The sequence below is a fragment of the Poecilia latipinna genome, unplaced genomic scaffold (assembly GCF_001443285.1).
Source record: "Poecilia latipinna isolate Pla-1442-1.1 unplaced genomic scaffold, P_latipinna-1.0 Scaffold2609, whole genome shotgun sequence".
NCBI classification, from domain to species: Eukaryota; Metazoa; Chordata; class Actinopteri; order Cyprinodontiformes; family Poeciliidae; genus Poecilia; species Poecilia latipinna.
In genome coordinates, this window is record NW_015115225.1 from 55,427 (window position 1) to 72,777 (window position 17,351).

Consider the following 17,351-nt stretch of genomic DNA (forward strand, 5'->3'; position numbering starts at 1 on the left):
CCTTTAGGAATAAATCTGCTCTGCTAGTGCAAAGAGCAAAAGAGACGCTTGCACCCTGGCATTAAAAAAAAACAAAAACGATTTCCCCCCCCCTCCCTAGAAACTTAAACAAGCAACGCTTAGCCTGGCGGCGGGGCTAGTAAAGCATGGCGGGCCGCCAGGCTTATAATACACTGAACATCTAAAAACTGCATGTCATCTTACTTGTTGTCTTTGACTAATATTTAAATTGGTTTGATGTTCTGAAACACTGAAGTTTGACAAACTTTCAAAAAATAGGAAATCAGTAAGGTGTAAACACTTTTCACAACACTATGAATATATGTGACTTTTAAACATTCACCCTTACCTTCTCTCGTCTCCTGACTCTTCATTCCAGTAAGACTCCTCATCAGAAGTTGTTGAATACGAGGCAGATTTACAAAGTCAGGGACAGAGTAGGTGTAGTCTGTGTCAGATGAAATGGCCTGCATTTCAGCTGAATTCGACTGTCTTGATCCAACTGCCAATATGACAACACCCCCACGTTTTAGTGCTGTTGCTGGGCCTCGTGGTGAATCTCTGGACCTTCCCCCGGCCAATACAACAAGTATCTGCTTGGCACCTTCATTTTTTCGTCCACCAGCGTTTGAGACAAAAACTTTGTCTTTTACAAACTGTAGAGCTGCCCCAATATACTGAGGTCGGCCACCTTTTGGCTTAAGGCTTGCAATGTGCTGGAGAACATCGTCTTTTGTGGCATAGGAATCGAGACTGAAACTGATTTCAGCATTGTTGCTATACTGCACAAAAGCAACTTTGTCCTGTTCATGGTCGAGATCAAAACTTTGAACCAAGTTTGCAATGAATTCACGAATGGCGCTGAATGTGTTCCTGACATCATCAGATCCATCAATAAGAAATACAATATCTCTTTTCATTGTGGAACTTGAACCTATGAATGTGAATCATCAGATACATTTTGATAGTGCTGCTGAACAACCAAGTATAGTCACCACCAAAATATAGTCAATATAGTTGAATATTCTGTCTTTTAAGTGAGAGAAAGTTTTTCACTTACCAATCCCTGGGCTTACAGAGCCGCTGAGAGAGGCAGTGGCTGACAACAGCTGTTGTCTCACCAGCGGAAAATCAGATGCCTCCTTGAGAAAATACCATGCCCCTGGGGCAAACTGCTCCATCTCAAACCTGTCTGCACTGTCCACTCCAACAGCAAATGGAACAATTCCAGCGTTTTTTAACATTCCCACTGGGCGTAACATATCATCCTCAGACTTTCTCCCACTTGCAAGAATCAGTACCTGTGGGACTCCCTGCTGGAGCCGGCTTCCAGATGAAGCAGTGAAGACCGTATTCCTCACAAAATCAATGGCTCTGCCGGTGTTTACTGAGCCACCTCCTTTCAGTTTCACATTGCTCAGGTGATTCAAAGTGTCCTCCTTCAGTGAGTATTTATTCAAGATAAAGTCAGCAGTGGGCTCTGTGCTGTACTGGACCAAAGCAACTTGTGCTTTACTTGGCCCAATCTCTAACTTCTTGACAAAGTCTGTCACAAACTCCAAAATTAGTCTTTCACTAGGTTTCATGTTATCGGATCCATCAAGAAGGAAAACAATATCAGCTTTCTGATGTTCTGTTTCTACATCTGTAGAAGTGTTTGAAATGTATACAAGCACATATAGACAGGTTCATAAATTTGAAAAGAACAGCCATCTTGAGAACGCTTATATTTTGCTTCTTACCAGTTGTGAACTCAGTGGTTTCTTGTGAGTCCCTCAGTTTGGTTTCCACAGATGTGTAAATTCTTTGCAGGTTTTCATAGTTTGGAACATAAAAATAATGTCCAGGTGTGTAAGACACAGTTTGCATTTCCAATGTATCGGCATTCTTTGTTCCAATACTCAAAGTCTTTATCCCCTTGGCTTTCAGTGTCTGTGCTGGTCCTCTAACATCATCTCCAGACCTACCACCACTAAACAAGTACAGGTGCTGAGAAGCCAGATCGGCTCCTCTGCCTCCCACCGACGCAGCAAAGACATGGTCCTTGACAAACTCCAGTGCTTTACCAATGTTAAGCGGCTGCCCCAGCTTATGCCTCATCGTTCTAATGGAACTGAGCACGTCGCTCTTAGATGAATAGGAGTTCAAGTAGAAATTAGCTGTGGCGTCACGGCTGTATTGAACAACAGCTACTTGGTCTCCGTTATGACTCACGTTTAAATTTTCAACAATTCTCTGAATAAAGGCGCGAATTTCTTCAAAGCCATTTCTTGAGTCATATGAGCCATCAATTAGAAAAACTACATCACCTTTCTTTGAATCTGCAACAAAAACAAGAAGCATAGATTAAAGGCAGTCAGGTTTTCTCGTGATGACTTTCCAGTCTGATTCTTTTAAACCAAACCAGAATCAGAGCAGATCTTACCAAAATCTACTGACTGTACCACATGATGGGACGGCTCTCTCAACAAAGACAACACATCCTGCTTGACAGTGGAAAGTTCTTCATAGTCAGTAACAGAGAGGGCATATCTGGGTTCATGAGATATTGTCTGTAGCTCTAAGGTGTCTGCATCACTAGTCCCGATGGCAACTATAGAAACACCCATTTCCTTTAGCATCCTTACTGAGGTTCTTATGTCATCCCCAGATCTTCCTCCGCTCAACAGGATTAGTATCTGTGGGACTCCCTGCTGGATCCGACTTCCTGACTCTGGAGTAAAGACATAGTCTCTCACATACTGGAGAGCAGCTCCAATGTTTTTAGGATAACCTCCTTTGTGAGTCAGACCATCAACCGCTTCGAGAACATCATCCTCAGTCACGTAGCGACTCAGGTTAAAATGAATCTCAGCGGTGCTGCTGTACTGGACCACAGCCACATGGTCGCTGTCGGGACCAACGCTCAAGTCTCTCACTATTCTCTGAACAAAATCTGTGATGTCTGGGAATCTTCGCTGAGAATCATCAGAGCCATCAATCAGAAACACAATGTCTCTGCTGCTGGGATCTGTAAGCAGATGAACCAGACAAGTTGGCTGATTCAGTGAATGACCACTGACTCAAGCTAAGCATTCATCAAGCTGTGAGCAAAGTGTGAAGTCTAGCTGTTAAAATCTTACCATATGATGCTGTTGTGGCAACATACTTCTTACTTGTCTGAATGGATGTGAGGATTTCTTGTTCAGTGTCTGACATGTCACTGGAATCTGCTGCAAGGAAAGCACGGCTGGCTTCCTGGGAAATGGACTGCATCTCAAGGATGTCTGCATTCTTTATTCCCACCACAAACATCATCACACCAATTTCTTTTAGGTTTTCTGCAGCGTTCCTGACATCGTCATTTGACCGTCCGCTAGTCAGAAGAACCAGGGTCTGAGGGACTCCTTGTTGGCGTCTACTTCCAGAGGAAGGTGTGAAAACATTTTCCTTGACGTAATTCAGAGCTGCACCTGTGTTGCGCAACCTGCCTCCTTTGTGCCTGATTGTTTTTAAACTGTCGGCAGCACTCTGCTGTGATTTGTGTGTGTTCAGGAGAAACTCAACAGAAGGTTCATTGCTGTATTGAACCACAGAAACTTGATCTTTCCTCTCACCCACAGTGAGTTTCTCCACCATCTGCTCAACAAAGCCAAGCACTTGTGTGAAGTCACTCAACATTTCATCAGAGGAATCCATTAAAAACACAATGTCTAGTTGCATGAACTCTCTTTGTTGTGTGGAACCTTAACAGAAAACAAAATGTCGAGTTGGTGGATTATTTTCATGAGCTGCAAGTACATCCTCAGAGATAGCTGCTTGTCCCTTAAAATACAAACTGTCTGGTAGCTTAAACTTTAAAAACTCTTTAACTGATTAATTTGTTCCCCATTTTAAGTCAATACAAATCTTTTAATAATCAATAATATGATTGAAGGATGTGCGCTCTTTCATCTCATATCAATCCAAACAGATAAATTTCTCTGTTATGAATCCCAAATTATTTGACTTGTGGCCAATCAGAATCAATGCATGTTGCATAACCACTTTACAAAAATAACAATAAAAAATCTAATTTGTAACAACTGCTATGAACATTAATAGGAAGAATCTCTGCTGGTTTCTGTTCGCTCCGTCACGGTGTGAACTCTGAAAACACCAGGCGCTCCGGGATCAGAGCTCTGCTGTCTTCTTAAACCATGTGGGTTTTTGCAGATGGCTGTTCTCACTCAACTGTCATGCTAACTGTAAACAAACATTAAAAATGTCGCAAAAGAGAATAAGGAGGAAACTCTTAGGCGTTTCCCCATCTACTTGTTTACGGCAAATCAGTGAGGCTTACGCTGAGCGCGAGTTCATCAGATGTTAACGCTACGCATGGTTGGAATAAACAGGCAGTAGAGATGGCGCAGACCCACCAGTGGATGGGAAAGCAGCTACATCAGAACTTATTTGGCTAATGTGTTTTCATCTCCATTAGCGCAATAACTTAGGGTAAACTTTTGTACCTCTTATTTACCTTCAGTTTCATCTGTTAGTCACTGCTGAAGAAATAATTACTCCTGTTCACAGTCTCTACACTCATAGCCTGTATATACATTTACTTACAGTTTCAGCGTATTTAAAGAAACCTTCAATGTCCATGTTTATTATATATTTTTATTCTTTTGTTAAGCACTTCTGGATGGATGCAAACTGCTTTTCAATGCTTTGAACGTGTGACGTGCAAAGACAAGGTCAGTCTATTGTATTCAAGTTTTTATTTTTTCCTCTCCACTGTCGCTACCTGAACGCTGCCTCTCAGCAGCTCGATGCTCTGCTGGACACTTTTAAATCAATTTTTATAATAAACTGAACTTGCTGCATTGTTTAACAACTAGAACGAACTGGAATGCAGGACATAACATTTCTAATCACCGTTCTGGAAAATCTGGGGGTTTTCTCCCACAGTAGATGACTGAATGATCAGCGTGTGAACTCGTAGCTGGATTTGGTGTTTACATCCTGTGATGTGGTGCATTACTCTTAATAGGTGTAGATGTGAATTATTTCACACTTCCACTTAGTTAGCTTGGCAACAAACCTTTTCACGTAGAAATGCAAATTGTTTCGAGTTGAAACAATTTGGAAAAAGCTTTTCCACAAGTTATTTGTCTGAATGTAGCTCAGAAAATGTCCTCTCATCTGGCCAGAACAGCAAATCGAAGCTGGTACCGTTAGCATTGTACTAGGTCTTGATGTCCTGCATCCTGTCTTTATCTTATTATATTCCTGGTGTCAGACTCAGCAGGGGACCTTGCAGGCATTCCCTTTTACATATTCCAACCTTGGACAACATTTTTTGTACATGTGAAAAAATATTTTTACTGACTTAAAAACAGACCAAAGTGCATTATTTTACTAAGAAGTGCCAGTTTTTGGAATCAAGTTTGGGATGATTTAGTGCTTTAAGGGATGGTTGGGTAAGCTACTGCCTGCTAAGCTCAGATTCAGAAATGTAAACGTTCTTACCTAAAACATTAAGTGCTCTTTCTCTGGGCTGTTGCCGTGGAACCCTTTGCACCAAAGACACAAGCTGCTGATGAATGCTTCCAATGTCATCAAATGTAAGAACAGAGAAGGCATAGGATGGATTATGAGCAATCGATTGGAGCTCTAAAATGTCAGCAGCTTTTGTTCCGACACAGAAAGGAACAACTTTTTCCTTTTTCAGATCGGCAGCAGCTCTTGTGACATCGTCTGCGGATGTTCCCCCAGTCAACAGAATCAGTATCTGAGGGACTCCCTCCTTGTGCCGACTCCCTGAGGATTCTGCGAAAGCATTCCTCCTCACCTGCTCCAGAGCTGCACCAGTATTTCGGGGTTGGCCCCCTCTATGGTCCAGCTGTCGGACTGCATTAAGAACAGCTTGTTTGTCCGTGTAGGTGTTCAGACTGAAATGTGTTTGTTGATCTTGGCTGTACTGAACCACAGAAACACGGTCTTTGTTTTCACCAACACTGAGGGTTTCTACTACTTGTTGGACAAAAGTTTTCATTGCTGGGAAGCCACTCAGCGTGTCATCGGAGCCGTCCAACAGAAACACAATGTCTCTTTCAGGAGACTCTAGTTCAACTAGAAGAGAATGCAAGTTTTACGATTAGACATAACGTACAAAACTGTAGATGTGCTGCAAACAGTTTAGCAGAGCAAAACCAGTTGGGAGTGAAAGACTAAGAAGCTTTTGCAGTAGAAAAGTATTCAATGCTTAAATACTTTGGGCAAATTTTAATCAAGAAGAATATTGTGAAAGAAAGGGAATATTCCTCTTTCTTAAATTAAAGATGGAGAAAAGCAACACATTTTATATTTCTATAAACGGTACAAGGAAACTGTACTTGCATAGCACTTTAAGTCCAGCGAACCTCAAAGTGCTTCACACTACATTCAGTCATTCACCCATTCATGAATAATAATCAGTCAATGATGTGTTTATCATTGGCTCAAGGAAGAGCTGCAGAAGCAAGAGAAATCCTCTCCAAGGTCCGAGAAGAAAAATATTCAGAACAAAACAAGAGACAATGCAACCTAGATTGTTGCATCTTCCAAAAAGAACAAAAAGCATGAAACTGATCGACTGATGTTCTGAGAAGATGACGCAGTTTCATTGGCATTAAAGTCTGCAGAGTCTGTGGTAGCGGGACACAAGCAGGGAGGCTGTAAATCTGTGACGCTTCTTACCCACGCCAGAAGGAGGCTGAGTTTGTACTTCAGTCTGGATGAATGCAGCCATCTCAGGCTGAATGGACAGAAGTTCACTGAAGACAGGAAAGTTGAAAAGAAACCTGGAGGAGGAGGCAATTTTCTCAAGTTCCTCCTGGTCAGCACTTTTCATTCCAATGACGAAAGAAAAAACTCCAACTTGCTTCAGGTCCAAAGCAGCGCTGGAGATATCGTCACTGGACGTACCACCGGTCAGCACAACCAGGACCTGAGGGACTCCCTCCAGGCGCCTGCTGCCAGAGGACGCTGAAAAAACATGTTTTCGCACAAACTCCAGCGCAGTGCCGGTGTTACGAGATCTTCCTCCTTTATGTCGAAGCGCCCTGATGGCATAGATAACTGCCTTTTTGGTTTTGTGGGTTGCCAGGTTAAAGTAAACCGTGGCATCATCACTGTACTGCACAACAGCTAACCGAACGCCATCTTTGCCAACGTCTAGCTCTTCTGCCATTCTTCTGACAAACTCTCGGAAAGCTGGAAACCCGTTTCTGGAGTCGTCTGATCCGTCAAGGAGAAACACTACGTCCCTCTTACTGCTGAACGTGTCAACTGGTTGATACATGGATAGAAAGAGTGGTTGTAAACGCAGGATTTCTGTCTTTGTTACGAATTATGTTTTTGTTATATATTAGAACTGCGTGAAGATCGATGAACAGTTAAAAAGAAAAGAAAACAATGATTTGGATGTTTTAGTGTGAATAATCACTACCTGAACAGAAACAACAGAAATATTCCCGATTTCATCCCAACCTTTGAGTGACTTAACGAGGTTTCACTCGTCAATAGTTTTAAAGTAATAAAATATTGTTTACATTTGGTTTTCTTACCTACTAAGTCAGAAATCCCATTCTTGATTTCCTGATTGTCTTGGTGTATGTTCAGTGCAGAGAGAACTTGTGTTTGGATTGAGTTTAAACTGGAAAAGTCAGTGACCTTGAAGGCGAAGCCAGGTTTAAATTCAATCATTTCCAATTCTGCAAGGTTAGCATCTGCCACTCCCACCCCAACTGCCACAATTTCATGTTCTTTCAGGGCAAATGCTGGTCCTTTCACACTGTCTGTAGACGGTTTGCTAGTGAGGAGGATTAAAGTCTGAGGCACTCCTTCCAGCCTCCTGCTGCCCGTGGACGATGTGAAGACCCTGTGCCTTACAAACTGGAGAGCGGCACCAACATTGAGTCGCCTCCCACCTTTGTGCGCCAAGTTATCAATGGCGTTCATGTTGTCGCTCTTTCTCTTGTGGGAATTTAGATGAAAGCCGACTGTGGGTCTGTCAGCAAACTGAACCACAGACACTCTGTCAAGGCCCTCGTCAACATACAGCCGTCCCACTATGTTTTTAACAAAACTCTTTATGTCTGTGAATCCGTCTCTGGTGTTATCAGAGCCATCCAGCAGGAACACAATATCTCTTTTTACAGCATCATTTTGCACTATGACACAAATAAAGTTCAGTTATTCTGGTCAAGCAGCAAAACATGAGAAAAAAAAGCGTTTCATACAGCAGCTTCATCGCACCAAGAAGGAAAGGTTGTCTGTCTTACCTTGCTGTAGGGCGGCTCCAAGCTGGTCCTTCGGCAGGGAAACATAGGTGTTGATCCTCGATGGTAAGGGTTCCAGTTCCCTGAATTCCTTCACATTGAAAGCAAACGAAGGGTTGTGTGCTATGGCCTCAATCTGCTTCTTGTCTGCATTCTTGACACCAACACCAAACGGTACAACTCCGTCCGTCTTCAGTTCCCCAGCGGGTTCCTTTACACTATCCATGGATCTGTCTGCAGCCAAAACAATCAGAAACTGAGGGACGTTTTGAGCAGCGCGGCTGCCATTGCTGTCAGACATGACGGTGGCCTTCATGTATCTCAGAGCGGCTCCTGTGTTCAGGCTGCGTCCACCAGCCAGAGCCATCCCCTGAATAGCTCTTATCACCTCCTCTTTGGTTTGATAAGTGTTGAGGTAGAAGACCGGGGTGGGTTTCTCACTGTGCTGAACCACAGAGACGCGTACTTTGTCAAATCCAATGTCAAGTGGTTCAATCACTTTGAGGATGAAATCCCGGATGTGGGGAAAGTCTCCTCGAACGCTGTCAGTCCCATCAATCAGGAAGGCAACATCTCTTTCACTTCCAGTAATAACAACCTCTGTGGGAAGGCAAAGAAGCCAGTTAGCCAATGCGTCTCGCATTCATAAGTATTCCATTTTTTCAATGTTAAAAGAAGAACATTTGGAGACTAACCTGTTTGATCAACTACTATGTCACCAACCACAGTTATTAGACTCGGCATGATATCATCGGCCAAGGCTGGTAACTCAGAGAAGCTCCGTTTGTGATAGGCCAGGCTGGGTATAAAGGCAATCTTTTCCATTTCTTCTTGGTCAGCTTGCCCAGAACTCACTGTAAAAGTCAAAACATTTCCCAAAGCCAATCTATCAGCCTCGCTTCTAGCATCATCCTGCAGGGGGCCACCAGTGATCAGGATCAGCACTTGCACGGCGTTCTGCAGTTTGCGTGACCCAGCTGATGTCTGGAACATGTTGTTCAAAGCGTAATTCATGGCAGCTCCAGTATTCAGCACCGAGCCTCCAGTCAGCCTGAGTTGAGAGATTTTGTCCACGACGTCTCTCTTGTTGTCGTAGGTGTTCAGGTAAAATTCAATCCTTGGCCGCTCCGCGAACTGCATGAGTCCAATCTGGACCTGCTCAGGACTTATGTTCAGCTGATTGACGATGTTGATCATGAAGTCTCTCACAAATGGCAAGTTGTTGCTCCCCACGTAGTTTGATCCGTCCACAAGGAACACGATGTCTCGAAACACTCTCTGCGTCTGCACCGTGGTGTACACCACTAAAGGAAAGCACAAAAACAAAAATGTTATTTCAGGGCAACTTAACTAGCTTTCGGTATCAGCAACTTTTAAACCATTTATACCACTTGTGAACAGTTGTGGTCCTCAGTGGTGTCATTTGTCATGGCCTTTTCTTTTCTTTAATAAATTTGATGCTGTTGCAGCTCCTAAACTTTGGAATTCTTTACCTATGTCGGTAAAACAGGCCTCTTCTTTAGCAATTTTTAAATCTGCTCTTAAGACTTACCTTTTTCGGTTGGCCTTTGATTCAGTTTGAGCTGCTGCTTTCCTGTATTTATCTGGGTATGTTTATGTATTGTATAGGGTGTTTTAAGTCACTGTATTGTTGGTTATAGTGTGTTTTAATTTTGATTTTTATTTGATTAATTTTGTGATTGTACAGCACTTTGGTCAGTGGTACTATTTTAAAGTGCTATATAAATAAACTTGCCTTGCCTTGCAATATGAATAAAATTAGTTGAATTAAAATGCGTATAGATCTGTCATTTTAAAGCGTAACTATAAACCCCCTGTGTAGGTAAAAATTAAGAAAAACTCCACCAAAGTGGGCGGAGCCAAGACACATTGAGGGGATGAGAGATGTTGTTAGTGTGGCAGTGGTCCGGATGAGGGAAAGCACTGTTACCAACTTAGCAACGTTGTAGCTATGTTTAGCTACTATTTTCACAAAAGTGACTAGTGACAAATCTTTTCTGTTACTGGAGACTTATGGCAAAAACACATGAAAGCAACAGAGACTCTGCAGCAGCTGAGCGAGCAGCAAGTGCTGCCGCAGCCGCTCCCTGGACCTGCAGCGCTGCGGTCGGTCCGTTGCAGCAGAGCGGACCCGTTCCACTCCATGTCCATATTGCTAACCAATTACACATGAAGCAGAGGAACGCCACCGGGGGCAAATTATGAAATATAATATTTTATTCCAGAGCACTGGGCTGAGATGACATCAACCAAGCTGGACCGTCTGAACGAACCGGAAAGGTTTTTAAAAAATGGCACAAGTTGCACAGAAAGATGAAGATATAACCCTGACAGGCCAATTTAGTCAGCATATCTGCAAAGAAATGTAGATTTTGTGTTTCGTTTCTCTTTAAACACTTCAAATTAAGAGGGATTTGTTGAAACTGGAAAACAACCATCCAGATTCACCCAAGTGAATTTTGTTCAAGTGTAAATGCTTCATTGTGCCTTTTGCTTCATTTTTATTGGCTGGATGTTACAATTTTTGCTAACTGACCAATTTTGGGAAGGTGGTTAGTAAAATGAGGAATTACCTGGATCAGTGGGGCCTTCAACCACCATCACCCCAGAAAGCGTTGAGAGGGCATCGGTTATCTCCCTGGCGTTGCGAAACAGTTGTCTGAAGTCCTTTGCCATGAACACCATGCTTTCGGAAAAGGCGATCTGTTTCATCTCATCCTCAGCGGCGGCCCTGGAGCCTGCAGCCAGCGCCAGAACGCCCAGGTTCTGCAGAGCCTGAGCCGGCCCCGCCACGCTGTCGCTGGACCGCTTGCTGACAATCAGCAACAGGAGCTGAGGAACGCCACGGCTCATGCGGCTGCCCTTCTCAGGCCTCAGCATGTTCAGCCGCACAAAGTCCAAAGCGGCTCCGATGTTGATGGTCTGTCCCGGTCTGGGTCTGATAGCCGCCAAACCGCCGAGCAGCGATTCTTTGGTGGAATGGGTTTGGAGGTCCATGACCAGCCTGGTGTCAGTGGCGAACTGGGCGATGCCCACTTGGACTGCATTCGGACCGATTTCCTTGGTGCTGACGAAGCGCCGGATGTATTCCCGCACAGTGTTGATGACCGCCGTTCCCATGGTGCTGTCGATCAGGAAAACGATGTCTCGTTCTCCAACCGTTACGACTGCAAACAGAAAAAACTGAATAAATGTGGATCTACAGATGTGATGCAGAACTTTTATATCTTAACTTTTTTTATTAACACCTCCAAACATCTGCAATTTACAGATTTTATTGTATTTTAATATCTTTAGCCTTCTTAAAATAAATTTAAATGCTGAAGCCATTCAAATTATATCTGCCATTAAAACCACAACCATTAAAAATTAATGTAATTTTGAGATTATATGTTTCATAATGCTCTTATTGTTGTTTATATATTGTTCTCTATTTTATTTTGTTCCTGTATGTTTATTGTTTAAAATAAACTTACAGGAAACAGAACTACAGTCTTCAGCCACTTCAAATTAAGAACCTGAATATAATCAAATTACTTGAATTCTTAATATAATCAAAAGTTTAATACAGATTTTGAACTTTATTCAGCTGAAAGTTTATAAATCAGCCAAGTAAATTAGTGCTTTTTAATTTATCTGTCAAATTAACTTAAGTGTTAAACGTTTAGTGTTAGCAAAAGTGCTAAATGACAAATTAGCATTTTAGCAGCAGCGTGTGCAGCTCTGCCTCTTTGTTGGTATTAATTTGTCCCCGTAGCTCATGAACTGATGGAACATTGTGTCTGAATGTTTGGGTTTTAGCTTGTGAGCCGGCCACACTGAGGCTCTGTGGGGATTCATCTTCCTCTTCCTCACTGGTGAAGGTTGAACTGGTTTAGATTCATCTGTTCATACTGAAGCTCATCAGTTGAATGCAGGCCTTTCTAGATACGCTGCTGCATCTGCGGTGCACAAAGTTTTTGCAGTTTCATTCATTTTAAATATTTCTGTTTTTCTGCAGTTGTTTTTCAGATATTGTAAATAATCTGACTTCTGAGTCTGCAAATGCTAATTTTCTCCATCTAAATTAAGGAAAGTCATCCTACTGAGTTGCACCTGTAGTCTGATTTATTTCTGATAACTACAGTATTAGTGTTTTAATCTTGTTCAGTATACATCCATATTATTACTCGTCTTGTTTATATATATTTTAACACTTGTGTGAACCTACATATCTTGATGAATTTTGCTAGTGTTTGACCGATAAAGGATATTTTTATTCTACCTGGTCACATGAGCAACAGATGCCATTAAACCTTCTCAGCTGTCCTGTCTGCAGTCAGAAAACAGGAAGTGACATCATGCTGTCGCCAGTTTCTGTTCATTGCTGATCGTTATGTGAACTTAATGTGGAAACAACAGAAGTGATGTTACCTTGAAATATTCTGCAGTCACGAACGGATGTTAAAAGCTTCAGCAGCAGAATGACTGAAATCCTGACATTATTCATCTTAACCTACCTGAATCTGTCAAACAGTTCATGAAACCCTCCCAACCCACCAACACCAGAAGAAGTTACATACCTTCAGTGAATTCATTCTGAAATATAATGGAGCGCGTCGCCAAGCCGTTAATGTAGCCATAGAGATTATCATCAGCGGAGGTCAGATCTCTGAAACTGTCAGCTTTCAGCACAAAGCTTTTATCTGTGGCCACCTCTTCCAGCTCTGCAGCAGCATCGGCACCGACCGCCACCCCTAAAGTGACCACACCGGCCCTGATGAGGGCCCGGTGGCCAGCGCCGGTGTCGTCACTGGACGCTCCGGCACTGATGACCACCAAAACCTGGGGCGCGCCCTCCTCTGCCCGGCCTCCGGCCGACTCGCCCAGCAGGCTGTCAGCCACCTCCTCCAGGGCCGCCCCCAGGTTGGACTCATCATCGCCCGAGAAGCTCAGGCCCTTCACCGCCTCCAGGACCGACGACTTCTCATAATAGCTATTCAGATAGAACTTTATTTGTGGGTCGGTGTTGTACTGGACCAAGGCCACCCTAATGCCGTCCCTGCCCACAGACAGGCGCTCAACGATTCTCGTAACCAAATCACGCACATAGGGGAAGTTAGCTGCTCCAACGTTCAGTGATCCATCAATTAAGAATATTAGGTCAGATGAATCTGGTGCTTTAAGGAGAGAAAGAGAAAAAACAGAACAAATGGAAATAGTGAAAGTAAATAATCTAGTGAGACAAAGACATCAACCGAGTTAGAAAATCACTGCATGTGTGACGAAACATTCAGAGTGAATGAATCAACAACAAAACATCATACTGCATGTAGGCTGAACCAAGGAGGATTCCTAATGTGTTTCCTAAGGTGTTTTAGATCTGCAGGCCACCTGCTCATTTCTCAGTTTGTTTAGCTGTTTCCATGGCGATGAACATCCCTGTCCACGGATCGATGTGTAAAACTACAAGTTTCCTAACAATGCTCTGAGGTGCACCTTCTGTGGAAGCTCACACCTGAGCTGTTCCCAAACACGTTTCATCTTAACTAGAATATTGTTCATTAAACATGTTATTATGGTGACTTTATTAAACACCAGATATTTTATCCATGTTGGCTTTCAGATGGCAGCTGCTAAAGGCTCTGAATATTCTGAGGATTTTAACATCAGCCTGTGTGAAACGTTCCTTTGTTCCATGGAAACCTGTCAAAAGGTAACCTGTCCTGGGGTAACCTGTCGTGAGGTAACCTGTCAGGAGGTAACCTGTCCTGGGGTAACCTGTCGTGAGGTAACCTGTCAGGAGGTAACCTGTCAGGAGGTAACCTGTCAGGAGGTAACCTGTCAGGAGGTAACCTGTCCTGGGGTAACCTGTCGTGAGGTAACCTGTCATGAGGTAACCTGTCATAAGGTAACCTGTCCTGGGGTAACCTGTTGTGAGGTAACCTGTCCTGGGGTAACCTGTCGTGAGGTGAGCTCCGTTGTGTTCAGCCTCTCATGCAGACTCTTGTTACAGACCTGAGGTGAGCTTACCAGTCATGAACCTGTGGCCGCCCCTGCTTCCTGCTGCAGCACCTTACAGCTGGTTCAGTCGCATTTCATTCAGACCTCATTGGTTCAGGTGATGCTTTGTTCAGAATCACCTTTCCTTTCAATAACTTTACATTTGAACTTCCCCCTCTACTGGCCAGGTCCAGTACTGCAGCAGGTCAGGGTCGGTTCCTGCCAGGTTCATAGCTGTTTCATTTCCTGAATACGTTTCACAGAGACATCATGGCTGATAAAGACAGACAAACATGTGCAGGACACATAAGCAGTGGTGCGTGGTTAGCTTTGGTTAGACGCTCCATGATTTCAGGTTGGGACGTTTTCAAAGTAAAAGCATCCAGGAAATCAGGCTTCCATCTGCAGATTGGTCAGATTAAGTTAAATCTTTTTTGCTGTTTATGATCTCCAAACTGAAACTTTGTCAATAAGCAGTCGACTTGTTTGTGGCGCACCACAGGGATTACTCCTCCGCTCCTTTCTCTTCTAGTTTCAGGTAAACTTTTTTGTTTTTCATCTGATTATTTCTTCCAGATGCCAGCAGAGTTTCCTTTAAACTCACTTTCTTGCTAAAAATCCTGACTAGCCTAAAATTTTGTTCAGGTCAATGAGGACGAATCAGATTTAATTCAGATTGACTCGGGTTTTCCCTTCAGTCATTTTTCAACCAGCATTACCAACAATTAGCTAACTTGCTTAATATTTGGATACAAACAAAATATTTAGTTTGAAACTGTGACATTTATAAAAGAATTGATAACTTGGTGAAAACACCCAACTTCTTCCTCTTATGAAACAGTTGCTGTTAATGTTTGACTGTGTAATTTTGCAAACGGTTTCCAATAATAGTTCAGTATAAGTTACAAAGCACCGGCTGGTTCTGTTGGTTAAAGCGGTCCGTCTCATTTTACTCTCAGTTCCAGTACAGGAACCGGTGACTTCGTTTAAAGTCACTTCACTCCGTTCCTCTGAGACGGTAAGCTGTAGTTCGGGAATTATTCTGTAAGTTTTGGAAAATTACTCAGTAATTTCCAAACATGTCATGTAAACTGTGTAAAAGTAACTGTTAGTTGCAGAAAATAACCTGTTAGCACCAGGACAGTATGAGTTGCACTTGGCATCAGGTTAATGTTGCAGGTGGAAAGGTTATGGTGCTAAAATCGAATTAGAAACTGGGTGGTGTTAATAGGAGGTTCCTGATCTCAGCAGCAGCTTCTTCCTGCACATGTGGGCAGGTTAGTGTGGTAGTTGAGGTGGGACCGTTGGTTACCTGTCCCTCGTCCAGCCACCGGGGCCTCGTTAGCCAACGGAGGGCCCCCCACCCGGGTCACTGCACCACACACACTCACTACCAAATCTTGAATTATATCCCGCAACTTGAGGAAGGAGTCTACATTGAACACGTGAGTTTCCTGTGGCTGGCTGGCCAGCTCTCTGAGCTCCCAGTCCACCGCGTCCTGAATGCCGACCGCAAACACCTCCACGCCCGCCCTGCGCAGCGCCTGGGCCGGCTCGGCCACGTCGTCCTGCGAGCGCCCGTCGGTCAGCACCAGCACCACCTGGGCCGCCCCGTCGGCCGCGCGGCTCCCCGCCGCAGACGTCAGGTGTGTTCGGATCAGGAAGTCCAGGCCCAGGCCGGTCCGGGTGCCGCCGCCGAGGTGCGACATGGCCTTGACGTGTGCCAGGACGTCCGGTGCCGTTGGGTGGGTGTTGAGGTGGAACTCGGTTCGGGGCCTGCTATTGTACTGTGTGAGGGCGAACTTAAACCTCCCTCCTCCAACCTGGTGCAGCGATTTTATCAGGCTGTACAGAAACGTTCTGATCAGGTCAAAGTTCTCCGGCCCCATGCTCCACGACGAATCCACTAGAAAGTACACATCAGCTGCCGAGCCTCGTGCACAGTCTTCAGAGGAGAGCGTCAGAGGACAGAAGACCGAGAAAAGACACTGGGTGTGTTTATTATCTGACAATGCTTCACATTAAACTGATCTGGCTGCATCGCTCTGTTCAGCTGCCCAGAACATTTCACTCTGCTCTTTTTCAGAGGGGCAGAATTATCCAATCATCTAATCAATCAGCTAATATGGATCATATTGGTAAACTTTACAACCAGCTTTACAAAAAGTCAGAAAATCCATTAAAGTTTAAATAAAAACAAGATGATTTACCCAGGAATGTTTCTGAATGTTTCCAGCTTTGACTTTGTGGATCTAGTGAGTTTTTATCGACTTCAGTTTGAGTCGGTTCATTTATTTCACATTCAGTTTCATAAAATGCAGCAGCTGCAAGTTTTTATCTGAACTTTACATCATCAACTTTTTTGTAAGCTTGGCTGAAAGGAGGAAACGGGTTTGTTTGGAGAAAAGGTGAGATGGTTCAGCTTACCGTCCTGAGCATGGAGTTCAGGGGGGAGTCCTGCGAACAGCGCCCCCAGCAGGAGACACAGGGGCAACAAGCGCTGCCACCCCATCTTCAGGTGAAACTACCACGCACCTGAGAAACAGAAAAACGGAAAAACTGAGCCGAGCATTTCACTCACCAGAACAGGACGACTCCGAGCTGCTCAGCAAAACATGAAAATATTAACTTTCATTTTCTGCTTTCACTTTGGCACTTCAGAAGTTTCTGGTCTTTAATTATTTGTTTGGATTTACTGTCATAATTCAACCCACAACCCTGAAGCAAAGCATCTTCAACAGTCCAAACAAAAGAGAAAAAGACCTTCTTTTGTTTTTGGTTCCAGAAACTTTTCAAGTTCCATAAAATAAACTAAGTTCTCCTTTTGTTCCTGAAGGCAACACGCTACTGCCAGGAAGAAGCAAGTTATAGCATAGCTAGCGCTAAAACTATGCTGCAGGTTCTGGAAAATATGTTATAAAAGGATTACAAGTGACCAGAAGTAACTTTGCACTTTTAGAGGAGGAGCTCTTAGTTTCAGAGAAAGTGATCTGTAAGTTTCAGGAAATTATTCCCGATGTTTAGCAAAACCTCCTGCACGTTTCAGAAAGACTCAGAGCGTTGGAA

The 17,351-nt window shown here is 43.6% G+C and overlaps 4 protein-coding genes across 8 annotated transcripts in view; all 4 read right to left on the reverse strand.

The window, feature by feature from the left end:
* LOC106938511 (collagen alpha-3(VI) chain) overlaps window positions 1–16,841 on the reverse strand; it is a 70,655-nt gene extending 53,814 nt beyond the window's left edge. For 3 of the 5 annotated variants that reach the window (XM_015020584.1, XM_015020583.1, XM_015020582.1), the window contains exons 1-6: window positions 16,713–16,841; window positions 15,598–16,230; window positions 12,866–13,462; window positions 10,877–11,470; window positions 8,978–9,586; window positions 8,286–8,882 (exon numbers count right to left, since the gene is read on the reverse strand). In XM_015020584.1, the coding sequence (XP_014876070.1) occupies window positions 8,286–8,882; window positions 8,978–9,586; window positions 10,877–11,470; window positions 12,866–13,462; window positions 15,598–16,230; window positions 16,713–16,797 (3,115 nt within the window). In that variant the 5' untranslated portion in view covers window positions 16,798–16,841. The remainder of the gene's footprint in view (window positions 1–8,285; window positions 8,883–8,977; window positions 9,587–10,876; window positions 11,471–12,865; window positions 13,463–15,597; window positions 16,231–16,712) is intronic. The other 2 variants (XM_015020585.1, XM_015020586.1) reach the window with 2 other exon arrangements.
* LOC106938514 (collagen alpha-3(VI) chain-like) lies at window positions 207–1,605 on the reverse strand. The gene is made up of 2 exons (XM_015020588.1): window positions 1,061–1,605; window positions 207–934 (listed from the first exon to the last, which is right to left on the reverse strand). The coding sequence occupies exons 1-2, from the start codon at window positions 1,584–1,586 to the stop codon at window positions 225–227; spliced, it is 1,236 nt and encodes a 411-aa protein (XP_014876074.1). The 5' UTR covers window positions 1,587–1,605; the 3' UTR covers window positions 207–224.
* LOC106938512 (collagen alpha-3(VI) chain-like) lies at window positions 1,613–6,389 on the reverse strand. Its single transcript, XM_015020587.1, has 4 exons — window positions 5,491–6,389; window positions 3,123–3,725; window positions 2,426–3,010; window positions 1,613–2,321 (listed from the first exon to the last, which is right to left on the reverse strand). Exons 1-4 carry the CDS (start codon window positions 6,014–6,016, stop codon window positions 1,618–1,620), a joined length of 2,418 nt encoding a protein of 805 aa, XP_014876073.1. The 5' UTR covers window positions 6,017–6,389; the 3' UTR covers window positions 1,613–1,617.
* On the reverse strand, window positions 6,518–7,354 carry LOC106938515 (collagen alpha-3(VI) chain-like). The gene has a single exon (XM_015020589.1). The coding sequence runs from the start codon at window positions 7,301–7,303 to the stop codon at window positions 6,632–6,634; it is 672 nt and encodes a 223-aa protein (XP_014876075.1). The 5' UTR covers window positions 7,304–7,354; the 3' UTR covers window positions 6,518–6,631.
* Window positions 16,842–17,351: the final 510 nt, after the last annotated feature.

What these genes read in the sequence shown, in the direction of transcription:
- LOC106938514 (XM_015020588.1), bottom strand. Translation starts at nt 1,586, where the DNA reads ATGAAACCTAGTGAAAGACTAATTTTGGAGTTTGTGACAGACTTTGTC. An exon ending in CTCTGTAAGCCCAGGGATTG is followed by an intron (nt 935 to 1,060) that starts GTAAGTGAAAAA and finishes TCACATTCATAG; the next exon opens with GTTCAAGTTCCACAATGAAA.
- LOC106938512 (XM_015020587.1), bottom strand. Translation starts at nt 6,016, where the DNA reads ATGAAAACTTTTGTCCAACAAGTAGTAGAAACCCTCAGTGTTGGTGAA. An exon ending in AAGAGCACTTAATGTTTTAG is followed by an intron (nt 3,726 to 5,490) that starts GTAAGAACGTTT and finishes TTTTCTGTTAAG; the next exon opens with GTTCCACACAACAAAGAGAG. An exon ending in GGTACAGTCAGTAGATTTTG is followed by an intron (nt 2,322 to 2,425) that starts GTAAGATCTGCT and finishes TTTTTGTTGCAG; the next exon opens with ATTCAAAGAAAGGTGATGTA.
- LOC106938515 (XM_015020589.1), bottom strand. Translation starts at nt 7,303, where the DNA reads ATGTATCAACCAGTTGACACGTTCAGCAGTAAGAGGGACGTAGTGTTT.